At 39.5% G+C, this 17,501-nt stretch overlaps 1 protein-coding gene across 4 annotated transcripts in view; it reads right to left on the minus strand.

The window, feature by feature from the left end:
* HERC3 (HECT and RLD domain containing E3 ubiquitin protein ligase 3) overlaps window positions 1-16,828 on the minus strand; it is a 122,479-nt gene extending 105,651 nt beyond the window's left edge. For 2 of the 4 annotated variants that reach the window (XM_043971015.1, XM_043971014.1), the window contains exons 1-3: window positions 16,419-16,821; window positions 3,554-3,749; window positions 1,900-2,156 (exon numbers count right to left, since the gene is read on the minus strand). In XM_043971015.1, the coding sequence (XP_043826950.1) occupies window positions 1,900-2,128 (229 nt within the window). In that variant the 5' untranslated portion in view covers window positions 2,129-2,156; window positions 3,554-3,749; window positions 16,419-16,821. Of the gene's footprint in view, window positions 1-1,899; window positions 2,157-3,553; window positions 3,750-16,418 lie in introns of all 4 variants that reach the window. The other 2 variants (XR_006353575.1, XR_006353576.1) reach the window with 2 other exon arrangements.
* Window positions 16,829-17,501: the final 673 nt, after the last annotated feature.

The following is a 17,501-nucleotide window of genomic DNA, read 5'->3' on the forward strand; positions in this document are numbered from 1 at the left end:
GACAAGAAAAAAGGGACAAAAAGAGGAAGTAAAAGGGTCCCATACACCACAAATAGGCTTATGGTCAAGTCCCAAAAGGTAAACTGCCTCAATCCAAAGTTATTATTCAAAATATACACTGACTTCAAAGTTAATGTTCAAAATGTAATACTGACTTCAAGATCAGGAAAACAGAAACACCACATATTATATGTGGTGTTATGCATGTTACTTGGGACAATCATTTTTATAAGGTTTCCTTTTGTGATAGCAATGGTTATGTGTGTGCCAGTAAATTGACTTAGAACGGACATGTGAGCTTGACCTGATAAAACCAGACTGAGCTGGTTTGCCCACTTTTAAGTTAATTCTTTGTCAACTGAGCACTAGATTTCATGCATATATTTCATTTCTCTTCTGTTGTGTTCTTAATTCTGTAGGTTTTAGGAATGGATATTATTACTACAAGGAAATGCAGGAAAAGCTGTAACTTTTTTTTTTGGTGGGGCAATGAGGGTCACAGGGTCACATAGCTAGTATATGTCAAGTGTTTGAGGTCAGATTTGAACTCAGGTCCTCCTGAATTCAGGGCCAGTGCTTTATCCACTGCACCATCTAACTGCGCCAAAGCTGTAACTCTTAAAGAGTATATATACATCAATGACTCTTGCTATGGGAAAGTCAAGTGTTTCAAAGATCATTCAAATCCAAAATGAAACCAAATTTGTCATTCCAAAGTGCAAAGGAAGATGCAAAAACAAACCAAAAAAAAATGCCAATAACTGATAAACTTATGCTGCAGAACTTAAAGATTAATCTTCAGAAAATAACATTTGACACTCATTTGACAAAATTATCGTAATATTGACATGGGGATTGGGCTATATCAAGGAATTAAGGGACTATTAAATTTTAAACTGGTCAACTAGCTATCAGGAAGGACACACCTAAGGAAGTAAATTCTATAGCAGGAAAGTCTGTTCAGCGTGACTACTACCTGAGCTAGGAGACAGAGATAACTCCAGAGGTCTGGACTATCATTCCAAAAGAAACATCCCACCCCTCACTCAAGCTTTTCCCACCCCCACAGGCAACTTTCCATTGTCAGGTAGTCACTCCATCTGTGCCCCCATCCATCCCCCTATCTGTCCTCCATAAAAGCTTTGGCCTAGGGGCAGCTAGGTGGCGCAGTGGATAGAGCACCAGCCTTGGAGTCAGGAGTACCTGGGTTCAAATCTGGCCTCAGACACTTAACACTTACTAGCTGTGTGACCCTGGGCAAGTCACTTGACCCCAATTGCCTCACTAAAAAAAAAAAAAAAAAAGCTTTGGCCTTTCTTCCATTCAATGAGAAAGATGTCTCTAAGCCATCTCCTCCCCCTGAGGTGAAGTCTTTGACTTCCTTCTTGGTCACTTTCTCCAGCGCTCAAATAAAAGACCATCTTAATTCTAATTGCATGGTGTGTGAGAGGAGTAATTCTTTACAGAGGAATACCTAAGGACCCCCACCACCTATTTCCCCCATGACAATGTCTTTGCTTTCAATTATAGGGGAGAAAACCATGCTACATTCCTTTTTTGGCACTCTGAAAACTAAAACTGGTCTATTTTTCTACAAGTCTATTTTCAGCTAGTCTATTTTTACTTGAATGGCTAATTCTTCCACCCTTGGAATCTAATCTTAAAAAAAATTTTCTAACAAGTTTTAAAAAAATGTTTTTAATCAAATGATTTAAGTTAGGAACAAAGGACCAAAAGGCTGAAGGACTAAGGAGCTAAATATAATAAAAGCCAAAACAGCAAGCTACCCAAAAGAAGTCCCAAACTTTTTGGGGAAAAAAATTCAAACCTTCTTCCCTTCACCATCTTCCCCCTCCCATTTATATACATTCAAAACCCAACTCAGGCTAAACCACTAACCTGGCTTATTTCCTTCTCTTTCGTGACCCAGTTGTCCTTTGGTGTTCGAACCACATGTATAAACTTCCCCATCCTCCAGTAAAAAAATAGAGTGGTTTCCTCCACAGGCCACTTCTTTGATGCTTCTGTCAGAAATAAATCCATATGCTTGTGGCTCGGTCACAATTCCTTGGAGGTTGCTGCTAATACCACCAGGATGGCCCAAAGACCAATATCCCCAACATAACATTTTCTTTTCCTTCAGCAATTCATGTAGTCTAGAAGAGTCAAGGGAAAAGAAATTTAAACACTAAATGGAGTAAACAAAACATTTGCTTCTCATTAATGTTTCCTACAGGCCTTAAATTTTATTTTTTTTTAAATTTTTTGATATTTTGTATAGCACATGACAAACACACTCTACTAAGAACTGACCACTCCTCACCTATTCTCCATTCCCATGCCAATGAATTGCCCAGGACTGACCAGATTTTGTCAGTTTTAGCGTCTGATTATTTTGTAGCTCTCCCAAACTCTCCCAGAGATTCCCAAGCTTTATGTTCTTTTGCTTGTTAGGTAAAACAACTTATCTTGTGAAACTGTGAGAGACTTACTCTTCCCAAGGGCAGTCTCATAGCTCTCTCTGTTCTGTTACCCCATATAAACCCTGCTCCCTGTCCTCATCTTTGAGTATTCTTCATATCTACTTTGTGATATTTGAGATATAACTCCCCTGCCTTGATTAAAGACCTTAATTCTGTTATATTGTTTCATTAATTTTCATGTTGACACATATTACATCCTTTCTGAAAACACTCCTTACACAAAAGGCCATTCCTCCTAACAAAGAGGGATGATAAAATGGGGAAAAGTGATTGGGGGGGGACAAATTAGTACTTTGATTGCACCTGTGGAGCAGCAATACTCCATATCCACATTTCCCCATTAAAGAAGGATGATGTATTTTCTCAACTCTTCTTTAGAATTAAGCTTAGTCATTATAATTATACAGCACTGAGTTTTGCTTTGTTGTTTTCTTTTTGCATTGTTGTTGACAGCATGTATATTATTCTCCTGGCTCTGCTTACATCACTCTCTAATCAGTCCAAGCAAGTCCTTCAATGCTTCTTTAATATTCCATTACATCCATATACCACGATGTGGTTTTTCATTGTTGCTAGCTCAAAAGTGCTATCATGAATAGTTTGGTATATGATATACCTTTCTTTCCTTGACCCAAATTGGGCTACATACCTAACTGTAGGATCTCTGATAATAGTTAAAACCACAACCCCATGTATGTCCGTCCTCCTATACAATGACTATTTCTACCTTTTGACCTAAATTTTATTTTTAGATAGTCACCTAAGTAAACAAGTTGAAAGAAGGCTATAATAATAGCCTGTTGTGGTTTTGTATCCTTTATTTTTTGTTTCCCAGCATCTTTATGAGGATTAGAATCTAAAGAGCAGAAGGCTTTAGTGGAATGATGTTGATCTTGGGGGTTGCTTAATGGGAAGAGGCAGGAAACACTCAGACCTCCAGACTTTTAATTCTGTGCTTTGTCAGGAGACAACTTGCCCAAAGAAGTCTGTTTTGATTTTTTTTTTGAGGGTTGAGTTTTGTTTATTGTTGTTTTGGGGAAAGGGAGGGTTATTCATTTAAATGGATTTACCTTTATTGTGATGCTGATCTTGGGCAGCAGCACAACTGGAGGAGGCAGCAGAGGAGAGAGGAAATGTGCTGGGTTGGTGTCAAAAGATGGAGTCTGAAAATGGAGAGGACCTGATTTCAAATCCAGGTTCTGCCATTTACTAGTTGCATGATCTTGGACAAGTCCCCCTCACTTCTCTGACCTTCAGTTTCTTCATCTGTAAAATGAAAAGGCTGGATTAGATGATCTGGAAGGTCCTTTGAACCTGTGATCCTATGAAATGAAAATGATTAATAATCAAGGGAAATGGGGCAGCTAGGTGGCGCAGTGGATAGAGCACTGGCCCTGGATTCAGGAGTACCTGAGTTCAAATCCAGCCTCAGACACTTAACACTTACTAGCTGTGTGACCCTGGGCAAGTCACTTAACCCCAATTGCCTCACTAAAAAAGAAAAAATAATAATAATAATCAAGGGAGATGATGATGTCTAAAATGGTCTCATTTACAATTATCTGAATCCTACACAAATCCTCCAAACTAGCTTTTCTGCATCTCCCATATCTATGCCTCTCCCTCTAACGGTGCTTCATTTCCTTCAAAGTTCAGCCTAAACACCACTTCCTACATGAAACCTCCCATGACCTTCATCCCCCACTAAGGAAATTACCGTGTGTGTGTGTGTGTGTGTGTGTGTGTGTGTGTGTGTGTGTGTGTGTGTAGGCACAGTTTGCTGATGATCAAAAGGAAAGAAATGATGGGCAGTTACCTAAGTAGATGTCAAGAAGATGCTACCCACCAATTCTAGAAAGACTGCTAGGGCCAGATAATAGCTCAGTGGAAGTAATGCTATCCAACAACCTTGCCTAGAACCAAGAAGGATTCTACTTCACTGGAGGAGACAGGAAGAATGCTGAGGAGGTACAGAGATTCCCTAGGGTACAGATACAACCCACTGAATTTAGAAATACTAATAGATAGCTTAAGGTCCCATAATTCCCATTCAGGTGTGGGAATGATGATATGAAGGTGATGATCAACTAATACCATCAACCAATTCAGGTAGAGACACAAAGGTCAGTAGGTCACAAAAGAGCTAGAATCATCCAAATGCTGGTCCAGACTCAACAAGTGAAGTTAATTACACATATTGCCAGTTAACAATATAAACACTTGCCCTTCTAATGCATGTCTTGCATGCAATTGCATATGTTGATATATGTGTTAATTATTACTAGTATCAAATGATGTTTTGTGTTTATGTCCAACACGTGTAATATTACTGTGGATTTTATATAATTCAAGTCATTTTCTAAGAACTGAATAAATTTTAGCAACAGGGAAAGAAAAAACCCTGGGTAGCCAAGACCCAGGACAGTTAGTAGGACCTCCCTGGTGTGACAGAAACTTTGAATAATGTTCCCCAGAAGCACAAAGATTTTGAAAGACTTTCACAGGATGGTAGCAAATCATGGGGCTAGACAGGCATTCAATAAAACTCAGTTTGTTTGGAGATTATGGTAGCTTTGAAAAAAGGACTTTTGCTCAAATTGTGTGATTCCTGACAAGGGAAATGTAGAGATAACAATGTAAAATGGACACAGAGTAACTTTGTTTCTCATGCTCTGCCTCCTTTCAACTTCCAGGAACAAGATGCCCCTCCCAAGATAAACTCAAAACTTCTGATCTCATCACCATATCTTTCACCTTCCTCTCCTCTCTGACTGGAGGGCTGGAAGGTGTAGTACCAAATTCCTCCCAATGTCTTTAAAAAGGGCAGAAACTGGACTTTCAGCTCACTCCACTGTACATTTGCTACTCTGCCTGGTTTCAGCTCCATTAAACAAGATGCTGCTGTGCAGGTAACCCTGAGTGCCATCCTTTCAACCCCAGTTTCCTGCCTATTTTTGTGTGTTGTCTCCCCAGCCCCATTAGAGGGCAGAGGCTGTTTTTTTTTTTCCAATTAACTCTATCCCTAATACTTAGCATGTTGCCTGGCACACAGTAGACACAATAAATGTTTATAAGATTAGGTTGGAAAAGAATAGGACAGTCTACTAATCAGCAAATATGTAGCAAGCATCAGGGACTATGACTACAATAACAAAAATAGGGCAGTTCAAGCTTACATTCTAACAAAACATTTTAACCTAAGCCACAAAAAATGACCCCACAATTTCAAAAAGGGATTAAATGAAAAGTTGTTTATACTTATACAATGCCATAACAATCGAACTACCAAAAAATTACTCTAGAGACCTAAAAAAATAACAAAATTCATTAGGAAGAACAAAAAGTCAAGAACATCAAGGGAATTAATTTTTTTAAATGTTAAGGAAGGTGGCCTAGCAGTACCAGATCTCAAACTGTATTATAAAGCAGAAATCATCAAACGATCTGCTACTGGCTAAGAAATAGAGTAGTAGACCAGTGGAATAAATTAGGTATACAATACAAAGCAGGAAATGACCATAGTAATCTTATGCTTGATAAATACAAAGATCCCAACTTTTGGGACAAGAATTCATGATTTGACAAAAACTGCTGAGAAAACTGGAATCTAGTTTCACAGAACCTAGGTATAGATCAACAGCTCACATCAAATAGCAATATAAGGTCAAAGTGGGCATATGACCAAAAAATTAAAAACAGGAAAAAATAATAAAAATTTTTTTAAAATGGGTACATGATTTAGACAAAAAGGGTAAATACCATGAGTAAATGAGGGAAGCATGGAATAGATTACCTGTCAGACCTAGTGGTTAAGGGGAAAAATTATTCCCAAACAACAGATAAAGGGCATTATGGGATGTAAATTTTTAAAATTATATTAAAAGTTTTTGCACAAACAAAACTAACAGAGGCAAGATTTAGAAGGGAAGCAGAAAGTCATTCCCCAATTGACAAATGGTCAAAGAATATGAACAGGCAGTTTTCAGAAGAAGAAATCAAAGCTATCTGTGGCCATGGAGGAAAATGCCCTAAATCACTATTGATTAGAGAAATGTTAATTCAAACAACTCTGAGGTGCCACCTCACACCCATCAGAATGGCTAATATGACAGAAAAGGAAAATGACAAATATTGGAGGGAATGTGGGAAAACTGGGACACTAATGCATTATTGGTAGAGCTATGAATTACTATTGTAGAGAGCAATTTTGAACTGTGCCTAAAGGGCTATAAAACAGTGCATATCCTTTGACAATACCACTACTAGGTCTGTATCTCAAAGAGATTTAGAAAAGAACAAGAAAAAAGAAAAAGGACCTATTTGCACAAAAATATTTACAGCCACTCTTTTTGTTGTAGCAAAGAATTAGAAAATGAGGGGATGTCTATCAATTGGAGATGGCTGAACAAGATGTGGTATATGATTCTGATGGAATAATATATTGAGCTAGAAGAAATGATGAGCACGGTGGTTTCAGAAAATCCTGGAAAGACTTATATGAACTGATACAAAGTGAAGTGAGCAGAACCAGAACACTGTATACAATTACAGCAATACTGTATGATGATCAACTGTGAATGAATTCGTTATTCTCATTAATACAAAGATCCAAGAAAATTTTGAAGGGCCTATGATGAAAAATGCTATCCACCTCCAGAGAAAGAACTGATAGAATCTGAAGGCAGATCAAAGCATACTATTTTTTTAACTTGTTTTTTTCCTTGGGGTTTTTTGTCTGTGTTCTTTCATAACATGACTAATATGAAAACATGTTTTGCATGACTGCACCTTTATCAAATTGCTTGCCTTCTCAATGAGGGGGTAGGGGAGGGAGAGAGAGAAAATCTGAAACTCATAATTTTTTAAAAGGAAGGTTAAAAATTGTTTCTAGGGGCAGCTAGATGGCGCAGTGGTTAAGGTACCGGCCCTGAATTCAGGAGTACCTGAGTTCAAATCCAGCCTCAGACACTTGACACTTACTAGCTGTGTGACCCTGGGCAAGTCACTTAACCCCCATTGCCTACAAAAACAAAACCAAAAAAAAAATTGTTTCTACATGTTATTGGAAAAGATATTAAAAGTTTTTACTTGCTGGAAAAAACTGAAAAGCTGCTTCCTATGATGGGTAATTTTGGGTAGAAGATGGCAGCTACTGAATTAAGTGTCCCTACAGATGAACCCTGAGGCTTGAGAATTTAACACTGTGAGGAATAAACAATTCATAAAATCCAAAAAAGCTGATCTCTTTTTTTATATATAAGATTCTATTAAAAAAAAAAAAGAAAAGAAAAGAAAAGAAAAAGAAAGCCATGCCTCACTACATTGCCCCTATCTCCATTCTCAGTCATTTATGCCATGCATCCTAAAATCACCTTCTTAGCATCCTAGGCCTGAGCAGAAATAACACAAGAAAATTTCACCTCTTGGTCTCAGTACTTTACTGACTAACAGTATTGAAATCACATTTTATGACCAGTAATAAATAATAAAGACCTCGATCTTAAATAAACAAATACTGTTCCAAGAGAAGCAAGGTATACCCCCTACAAAGAAAAAAAAAGCAATTACAACGAAAACCACAACTCTCCCATAAGAGAGAGGGGAGGAGAGGGGAGGGAGAGAGAGACAGAGGGACAGAGGGACAAGAGGTAAGGGTTTTTATCCCCTGGCTTGCAACATTTCCTTGTTCTGAGATATCTCTTCTCCTTGTTCTACTTAGCATTCTATATGCCTTAGTCCCTTATCTAATACATCTGCCCCAAGTGTAATGAATCTCAGGTTTCTGTAGAAAGTGGGGGTTGGGAATACCACTGCCCTCCCTCACCTCAAACTTCCCCCACAGACTAAACAAAAGGATTCATTGGGCAACAACACACAATTTCCATACGACAACCTATCCCATATGCACAGGATCCACTATTCCTCTCCCCAGTTTCCAAACCCTACTTGGCTTTCAAAATGATTTGCAAAACCATTCTAGTAAGAAATATTAACATCAGATTAAGGACAGACAATGCCTCTGCAAGGAAGTCAGTCCATTTAAAGAAGGCCAAAAGACAAAGCTGGTTTGTTATGAGATTTACCCCAGTTCTGCAGGGTGATGGGGGCAGTCTTTATCAAAGAAAATGACAGAAGGAATGATCACAAGGAAGGAGTCTGTCCACAGTATTACTTCAAGGTCACCGTTGAGTGGGGACATTTGAATATGTATTAACACTTTTCTGCCACTGCGCCAGCCCCTACGTGGGGGCCTTGATGGTCTAGAAGAGGATCCTAAGCCTATGATGGGAAAAAATCACCTGCATACGAAACATTGTTATCAGTTTGGAGTGTTCAAAGCCTCACAAGGAAGTATCCAAGGGGCCAGAGCCAACAGTGGCAGAAAAACAGGTTCTGGGGATATAAGCCTCAGGTAGATCAAACTTTTCATGGAGGGAGCTGGCACCAGTAGGCCCAGACTTATTAGGTTTAACATTCTTGGGCCCTGTTCAGTCCATTACAATTAATGCCTTCTTCATTGCTGCTGTAAGGTTGCAAAGCTCAGCCAACACCTTGAAAGATACAGCAATGAGCGGTTACTATCACAGGATGGTTTAGGCATATCAAGAAGCTTTCAATGATCTTTCCCTACTGTGATGGAGTGAAGCCTGTGAAACCAGCATCAGAACTGCAAGCAAACCAAAGAAATCCATCTCCACCATAAAAGCAGGTTGCTTTGTACTAGTGGTTATCCTCCCATCTTTATATAGCCAGTAGTCTTTTTCCCCCCTTCCATCTCCTTGGGGTTTCTATGTCTAAACTAGGCGTGATCTGCATGGGATGAAGGCCATCAGACTGCCTGGGTAGAATAGACCCTTAATATACTATCACCCCAGCATAAAGTCTCTGATCTCTTTCAACACTCAATGGAAAGAACTGAACAAATGTGGGGTGCTTGGCACCATACCTAAAAATCTTTCAACTCTATAAGGTCAGGATAAAGATCAAGCAGGCACTAAAGATGAAGGATCTACTGCTTCTTTCTCCCTCTTAAAGCACTTCCTAACAAGCATGCTAAAGGGGAATGCCTGCAATGGTGTTTTCCACACCCAAACTAGGGTAAAGAGCCTGCCCAGCTTAGTCCAGGCTGAGACTAAACTCAAACCACCCTAGATCAAACCATGTAAGCCATCCCTGAGATCCTTTAAGTACAGCACTCAGCAACCAGAGAATGCAGCAGAAGGGCACCATAGATTACAAAAATGGATAATGCAGGGCCCCAACATTGCCTCCAAAAGTGCTTGGGTACTGACCCTAACACAAAGTCCTAAATCAGGAATAAAGGCTTGAAAGAATGAGTAAATCAAAAAAGACAATCATGATAAAGAACAATATTATAATTCCAAGAGACAAACCTAGAATCAGAGAATACCTCCACAAAATCTATACCCAAAATCTCAAAGAAAAAATACAGCCTGACCACAAGGTCAACTAGAATTCTTCAAAAATAAAGCACGAGGGGACAGCTAGGTGGCGCAGTGGATAAAGCACTGGCCCTGGATTCAGGAGCACCTGAGTTCAAATCCAGCCTCAGACACTTGACACTTACTAGCTGTGTGACCCTGGGCAAGTCACTTAACCCCCTCTGCCTCACTAAAAAAAAATAATAAATAAATAAAATAAAGCAAGAATTAAGAGGGTTTAAAAAAATAATACTGTAAATTAAATTAGAACTAAAAAGGAAAGAACTGAAAAAGAAATGAGAGTTTTGGAGGAAAGACTTGCACCGAGAATTGACAGAATAGTGCAAGACTAAACCTTTATTCAAGTAACAAGTGCCCTGAAAATTAGAATGGACTAAATAGAAATTAATGACTCCATGAGACAAGAAATACTAAACAAACAAAAAAAAACTTTTAAAAATTAAAAGTCTCAAAACTGAGGGGGAAGGGTTGAAGAAGAAAAGATAAACATTTTAAATGACCTGGAAAACAGGTTTAGAAAAAATAATTTAAGACTCATTAAACTACCTGAAAGCCATGACCAAAAAAAAGAAAAAAGAAAAACACTGTAAATCATATTTCAAGAAACCATGAAAGGGGCAGCTAGGTTGCACAGTGGAGAGAACACCAGCCCTGGAGTCAGGAGGACCCGAGTTCAAACTCTGACACTTCCTAGCTATGTGACCCTGGACAAGTCCCTTAATTGCCTTAAAAAAAATGAAAATTCTACAGAATTTTCCACAGAACCAGAAGCCAAAGTGAAAACAAATGTCAGAATCCAAATTCAGAGCTAATAATTCAAGAAAAAGTGCCACATATGGCCAGTTAAGATTGCGTTGGCTGCTCTCACTATAAAGGAGAACAGAATTTGGAATACAATATTTCAAAAGACAAAGATATGAGTTTACAACCAAGAATAACTTACCCAGCAAAACAATATAGTCCTACAGAATGAAAATGGGCCTTTTAATGAAATAGAAGATTTCCAAGTATTCTTAATGAAAATCCCAGAGCTCAGGAGAAACTAAAATTCAAACACAAGAATCAAGAGGAGCAGAAAAAAGTAAATACATGTGAGCCACTGAAGGGGCTACACAAGGATGAATAAGGGTCCTTCAGAATCCTGTCTTCAAAAGATCATGAAGGTGGTGATATAAAACAAGGGACCAAGAAGTAGTTTTATGATGTTTCGGTGGTCTTAAAAAAGAAAGAAAAGGGAAGGGGAAAGGGATACACTAAATAAGAAAGGGAGAGGAGGAAAGAGAAGGAATCATACTATCTTGCATAATGGGAGCTTACAAGTGGAAGACTATACAAAGGAGAAGATGGGGGAGAGCAGGCACCACTTGAACCTCACCTTCATCTGAACTAGTCAAAAGAAAGTAGAACATATGTGTGCATGCACATACATACATATACACACAGAGTTTGGTGTAAAAAATGTAACAACAGAAACAGCAGAGAATTGGAGAGAAAAGAAGAAAGAGGGAAGATAGATACAGGAAAGGATTAGTCATAAGCAAAACAAACTAATCTCAGAGGATGGGTCATAAAGAGAAGATTAAGAGGATTTTTAAAAAGAGGGTAAGAACCTATGATTAGAGTCTGGACAAGGAGAAAAGAAGAGGGACAAGGGATGAGAAGCAAGCAGACGATCTCAAATGTAGAATACTAGTGCTAAGTACACTCTTCTCACCTCTTCTTTCTAACAGAAGGTACAGGGAGCAAAGAGAGGGAAAAAAACCTATATAAAAGAACAGAATGGATGGAAACACACGATTATTCATCATAAGTGTAAATGAGAATATTATGTTTACAAGAAACATACACAAAACAAAGATTCACAAAACTTATACTTCAGCTGAATTCAGAAAAGCAAAGGTAGCAATCATGACCTCAGAGAAGGCAATAGCAAAACCAGACTTGAATAAAAGATCAAAACTGAATACGATATGCAGAAAGATATTAATACCTAACTTAGATGCACTAAATAACATAGCATCTAAATACTTATAGGAAAAAATAAACTAGTTACAGGGGAAAATAGATGGTGAAGCTATAATAATTAACTCAATATATAACTTTCAGACCAAGAAAAATCTAACAAAAATAAGTAAATAAGAAAGAAGTGGCTAAATAGATATTTATTAAAGTTAGACAAGGTAGATCTCTGGCAATTAACTGAATACAAAGAGAATCAGGAGCGCACTCAAATAAATAAATAAATGGCTGGATAAATTAATAAATAAATAACTGAATAAGTAAATAAATGTTTTCTCACCTATGCATGGCACCTTTACAAAAATTAACCAAATATTAAAGGATAAATGCTTCATAAACAAATGCAGAAAAGCAGAAATGTTAAACACAATCTTTACTTAACACAAAGAAATAAAAATTATTGTCCATAAAAGTTTGAAAAAAGGATTAAAAATTAATTGTATTAAATAATTTAATCCTAAAGAATTGTCAAAGAGCAAACCATGGAAACAACAATTTCATCAAACATAATGAAAACAAAGAAAATATGCTTTTATTTTCAAAGTCTGTGTGAGATAACCAAAGCAGCATGGGAAGGGAAAGTTTTTAAACTCTAAATACTTTCATAAAGAATGGAAAGAGAGGCAGCTAGGTGGCGCAGTGGATAGAGCACCGGCCCTGGAGTCAGGAGTACCTGAGTTCAAATCCGACCTCAGACACTTAACACTTACTAGCTGTGTGACCCTGTGCAAGTCACTTAACCCCAATTGCCTCACTAAAAAAATTAAAAAAAAAAAAAAAGAATGGAAAGAAAGGTGCCGTGTAACTAAAAAAAGAAAGAAAAAAGAAAAACTAGAAAACCAATAAATTAAAAAGCCTCAACGCAAAAACAGAAATTCTGAAAATCAATGATGTGATTAACAAAACTGAAAGCAAAAAAAAAAAATAATGAATAAACTAAGAACTTCTTTTCAAAAATCCAATGAAATAGACAAAACAATGGCTAATTTGATTTTTAAAAAGAAAACCAAATGACCAGTATCAAAAAAGAAAAAGCATATATAACAAAATGAATAAAGACAATTATTAGAAACTGTGGTATCCAACTATATGCTAATCAAACTGTGATGAAAACATATGGATATTTATACAAATATGGAAAGACTACAGATTAACAGAAGAAATAAGGAATTTAAATAACATTATCTCGGAAAAAGAAATTGAACAAGCTACAACTGAACTATTTAAAAAGAGAAAACAAGTGGATTTACAAGTGAATTTTATCAAACATTCAAAGAACAATAAATTTCAATATTATTTCAATATTAAATAAACTATTTGCAAAACAAATTCCTTCTATGATACAACAACAAAAATGGACCAATACCTCTAATAAATATTGATGGAAAGGGGCTACACACAGCAACATATCAAAAAGAATATATACTATGACCATGTTGGATTTATACCAGGACTACACGATTAGTTCAATTTTAGAAAAACAATAAACAAAACTGACCATATGAATAACGCCAAAAACCAGGATTATACCATTAGATTCAGAAAAAACGTCTAACAAAATTCAACATCCATTTTTGTTGAAAACATTAGAAAACATGAGCAGAAATGGACCTTTCCTTTACTATCCATCTAAAATGAAGAGGCAGAATATTAACTAATGGGGATAAACTAGAATACTTTCCAATAAGATCTGAGGAGAAGCGCTGCTGGCAATTATCATCACTATTATTAGATATCATGCTAGAATTGCTAGCTATAGCAATAAGACAAGAAAAAGAAATTGAAAGAATAAGCATAAAAAAGAAAAAACAAAATTATCACTTTTGCCGATATCATGGTTTATATAGAAAACTCTAGAGAATAACGTAAAAATTAATTGAAACTATCATCAGCAAAATTGCTTATTTTTTAAAAAAACATATCAATCATCAGCATCTATACATTATCAACAAAACCCAATAAGAAAAAATGAAGAAAAATTTAAACTCCAGAATATATATAATATATGGTAGTTTTTCTATCAAGACACATATGAAATATATATGTGTGTGTATATATGTAGATATATACATACACACAGAACTACAGAAATCAAAACAAACCTAAATAATAGGAGAAATATTAATTGTTCATACTTAAAGCCATGCCAATATAATAAAAATGGCAATACTATCTATAACACTTTACTTATTTAGTAAATTACCAATCATACCACCAAAAGATTATTTCAGAGCTAGAAAAATAGTAACAAAAGGCATCTTGGAGGAACAGAAGATCAAGAAGCTCAAAAGAGATAAGGAAAAGAAGTGGGAATGATACCAGATCTCAAAACTATTGTAAATTGGTAATAATTAAAACAATTTGGTACTGGATAAAATTTGGTCAGTGGAACAAATTAGGCACCCAACATACATGTCACATAAACACAGTAACCTTGAGTTTGATAAATTCAAAGACCCCAGTTACTGGGTTGACTTCTTCGTATTCAACAAACACTGTTAGAAAAACTAGAAGGCAGGCTGGCAGAAATTAGGTTTAGACCAACAACTCACACCATCAAGATGAGCACAAAATGGATATGTGATTTAGACATTAAAAGGTGACATAATAAAGAAATTAAAGGATCAAGAATGAAATTGTCTTTGAGACCTATAGATGGGGAAGTTTGTGGCCAAATGAGGGATAAAGCTCATTAAGGAAGATAAAATGGTTAATTTTGATTATGTAAAAATCAAAACCAATGCTAGAAGGGAAACATAATAACTGGGGGGTGGGGGGGAGAATCTTTGCAGCAACTTTCTCTGATAAATGTCTTGTTTCCAAGTATATATAAGGAACTGATTCAAGTTTATGTGAATAAACTATCCACCTCCAGATGGAAAGGTGTTAGACTCAAAATGCATACTGAGGCATATTTTTTTTTTATATTGGCCAAGGCGGGAATGTTTTGCTTGACTATACATGTTTATAATGAGATCTGCTCTTCTTGCTTTCTCAAGATGAGGAAAGAAACTGGATCTGAAAATAAAATAAAACTGAACTTTAAAAAGGGAAAGAAAAAAATGTAAAGGAAAAAGAGAAAGGAAAGAGAAAAGGAAAGGAGAAAGGAAGAAAGTGTCATTGTCTTTATTTTTAAATGAAGAGAACAGAAGGCAGGCCAAAGAGAAGCACAGACAAGCAAGACCGCATTGAAAGCTACTAACTGAATTTGTCATGTTCAAAAATAAAAGCAAGCTATATATAATAGAGATCTGCAGTTTCTTGTACAATCCTCTTTTTCTCCTACTGTGTATACATGTAAATGTCCACTTTATTTGGTTCTGTTAAGTTCTGAATAAAAATTAAGACCTTTTAAAAAAGAATTTAAACGAGGCTAGAACTAAAGGGCACGAAGGAAAACAAAGATCGAAAAACACTTGTGTCCCCAGTGAATTAGGGGAGGAAAGCCTCAGGGTATATAAATGCAATTCAAAAACGTTCTTGAGTGTTTAATGAGGTCTTTACCAAACCATTCCTATGTTATGTATGTCAAAACTTACCCCCCCCCCATTTTTTTTTAGTTGTCTAGTTCAATCTTCAGGAACTTTGGAAGTGAACTTCGAATTTCTGAACGTCCTGTAAGAGACGTTTAAGGTCATTCTAGGGGTGCAGAACATTAACGGGGAGTCAGAGGGTTTGGTTTAAACTGCCCCTGCACGAGACGTCTAACTTTCCTAGAGCCTTAGTTTCCCTATCAGTAAAATAAAGGGGCTGGTCCGAATGGCCTATAAGACCCTTCCAGCTACGGATCTATGATCTTTCCAGCTTAAAAACCACGATCGCAGTCACGTCAGACACCAAACACTATGTGCCAGTTTTCCTGCATCCCGGCTATGCCCGACGGCCCGAAACTCCCCTGTAGCCCAGGACCAGGCTAAGAATTTGACAGTGCAAGGGAGGTGCTCGCCCACAGGCACCGCCCCCTCCTCCGCCCCCTCCCCCAGCCTGCCCGCACACTGGGGCCTAGCGGGGGACCCAGACCCTGCGGGGGCCAGCTCCTGACGCCCCCCGCCCCCTTGCCACCGTGGCTAGGGCTGGGGGGAGGAGGGGGGTCTCCGCTGCCCAGACTAACAGGGGGCGGCGCGGCGGCTCCTCGCCGCCGCTCCTCCCCCCAAGGCCTCGACTTTGGCCAATGCCTCCGTAGCCCCCCGGAGCATCTCGCGTCCCGCCCGTCCAAGCAGCCCGGGTGGACTCTCCGGGCTCCGCCAAGGCCAGGCTCTGCCCGCGGCCGCCTCCCGCTCCGTGCCCTGTCACTGCCGACGGCGGACACGTCCGGCCAGCCCGTCGGGGGCTTCGGGGGCGCTCCCCGCGAGGAGCATCGCCGAAGGTCAGTGCGGCAGGGCGCTGCCACGCCGGCCGCAGGCAGGGCAGAGCTGCTCGGTGCCCCCTGGGCCTCCCCGGGCCCTCCTCATACCCGCACGAGCAGCTCCAATTCATCACTCGGAAAAGAGCCGCAGCGGCCGCGGCGCCGCCTGGAGAAGCCGCCCCGGAGGCCGGGTCACGCCGGCAGCCGCCACCCGAACGAAGCAAAGGCGGCTGCAGCGCTGCGGCCGCTAAGTCCCCGCCTCGCCCGGAACCCGCGACGTCCCGCTGTGCTCCGCCTTCCAGCCGCCGCCGCCGCCACGGGGGCCCCAGGATTCCTGCCCTGGCAGTGCTCCCGGCCTAGACTCAGGATTCCTTCGGCTCTGCCCAGCGTCACAATCACCAGGAAGTTTCCTCCGCCAGCAGACTGCGGACCATCGCCCCAGACTGACTTCCTAAAATGGCCAATGGGGTGCCCGCCTCGGAGGCCGCCTGCACCAATGGCTACAGCTCGCCAGAGGCCGAGCGGGGCGGGGGCAGTGGATTGACACGTGGTGAGGAGGTGGGGGCCGGGGCGGGAGAGAGAGGGAAGCAGGGAGGGAGGGGCGCTGGAGCCTGGGGGCTTCTGCTTGCGTCCCGGGCAGCTCCGAATGCCGCGCCGGGCACGTTTTGTCTCCGGAGTAGGCAGCCTGAGAAGGGTCTCGAGCACGGCTGCTGGAGGAAGAAGTGTTTTCCGAGCTTAGATTGCCAAGGGGGAGGTACCTGTCTAGGCTTTTAGGACTTCTCGGGCTGAGCATCACTGTCTCAGAGATGCAGAGGTCCTGCATCAACAAGTATTGATCAAGCGCCTGCTACCCAGGCTCCGTTCTGGCCTCTGGGATTGCAAAGGCAAAAGTTAAACACCCCTTGTCCTGTAGGAGTTTACATTCTCTTGAGGAAGCCCACGTGACCCCCATGAGGCTACAGATTTTTTTTCCAGACCTGTGATTTCAATAGTATAGGGAATTCCCGGTGAGGAAACGCCCTCTACCAATCCTGGTTAATATTTGTTCTGTAATGTATAACCTTAAAGGGACTCGAGGAGGTTAAGTGACTTGCTCAGGATCACTCAGCCCTTACTATCAGTGGGTGGGCGGGATTTGAAGCCCGGGTCTTCCCCGAAGTTCTCTCCGCTACAAAATATTTGGGGGTTAGA

The sequence above is a fragment of the Dromiciops gliroides genome, chromosome 6, assembly GCF_019393635.1.
Source record: "Dromiciops gliroides isolate mDroGli1 chromosome 6, mDroGli1.pri, whole genome shotgun sequence".
NCBI classification, from domain to species: Eukaryota; Metazoa; Chordata; class Mammalia; order Microbiotheria; family Microbiotheriidae; genus Dromiciops; species Dromiciops gliroides.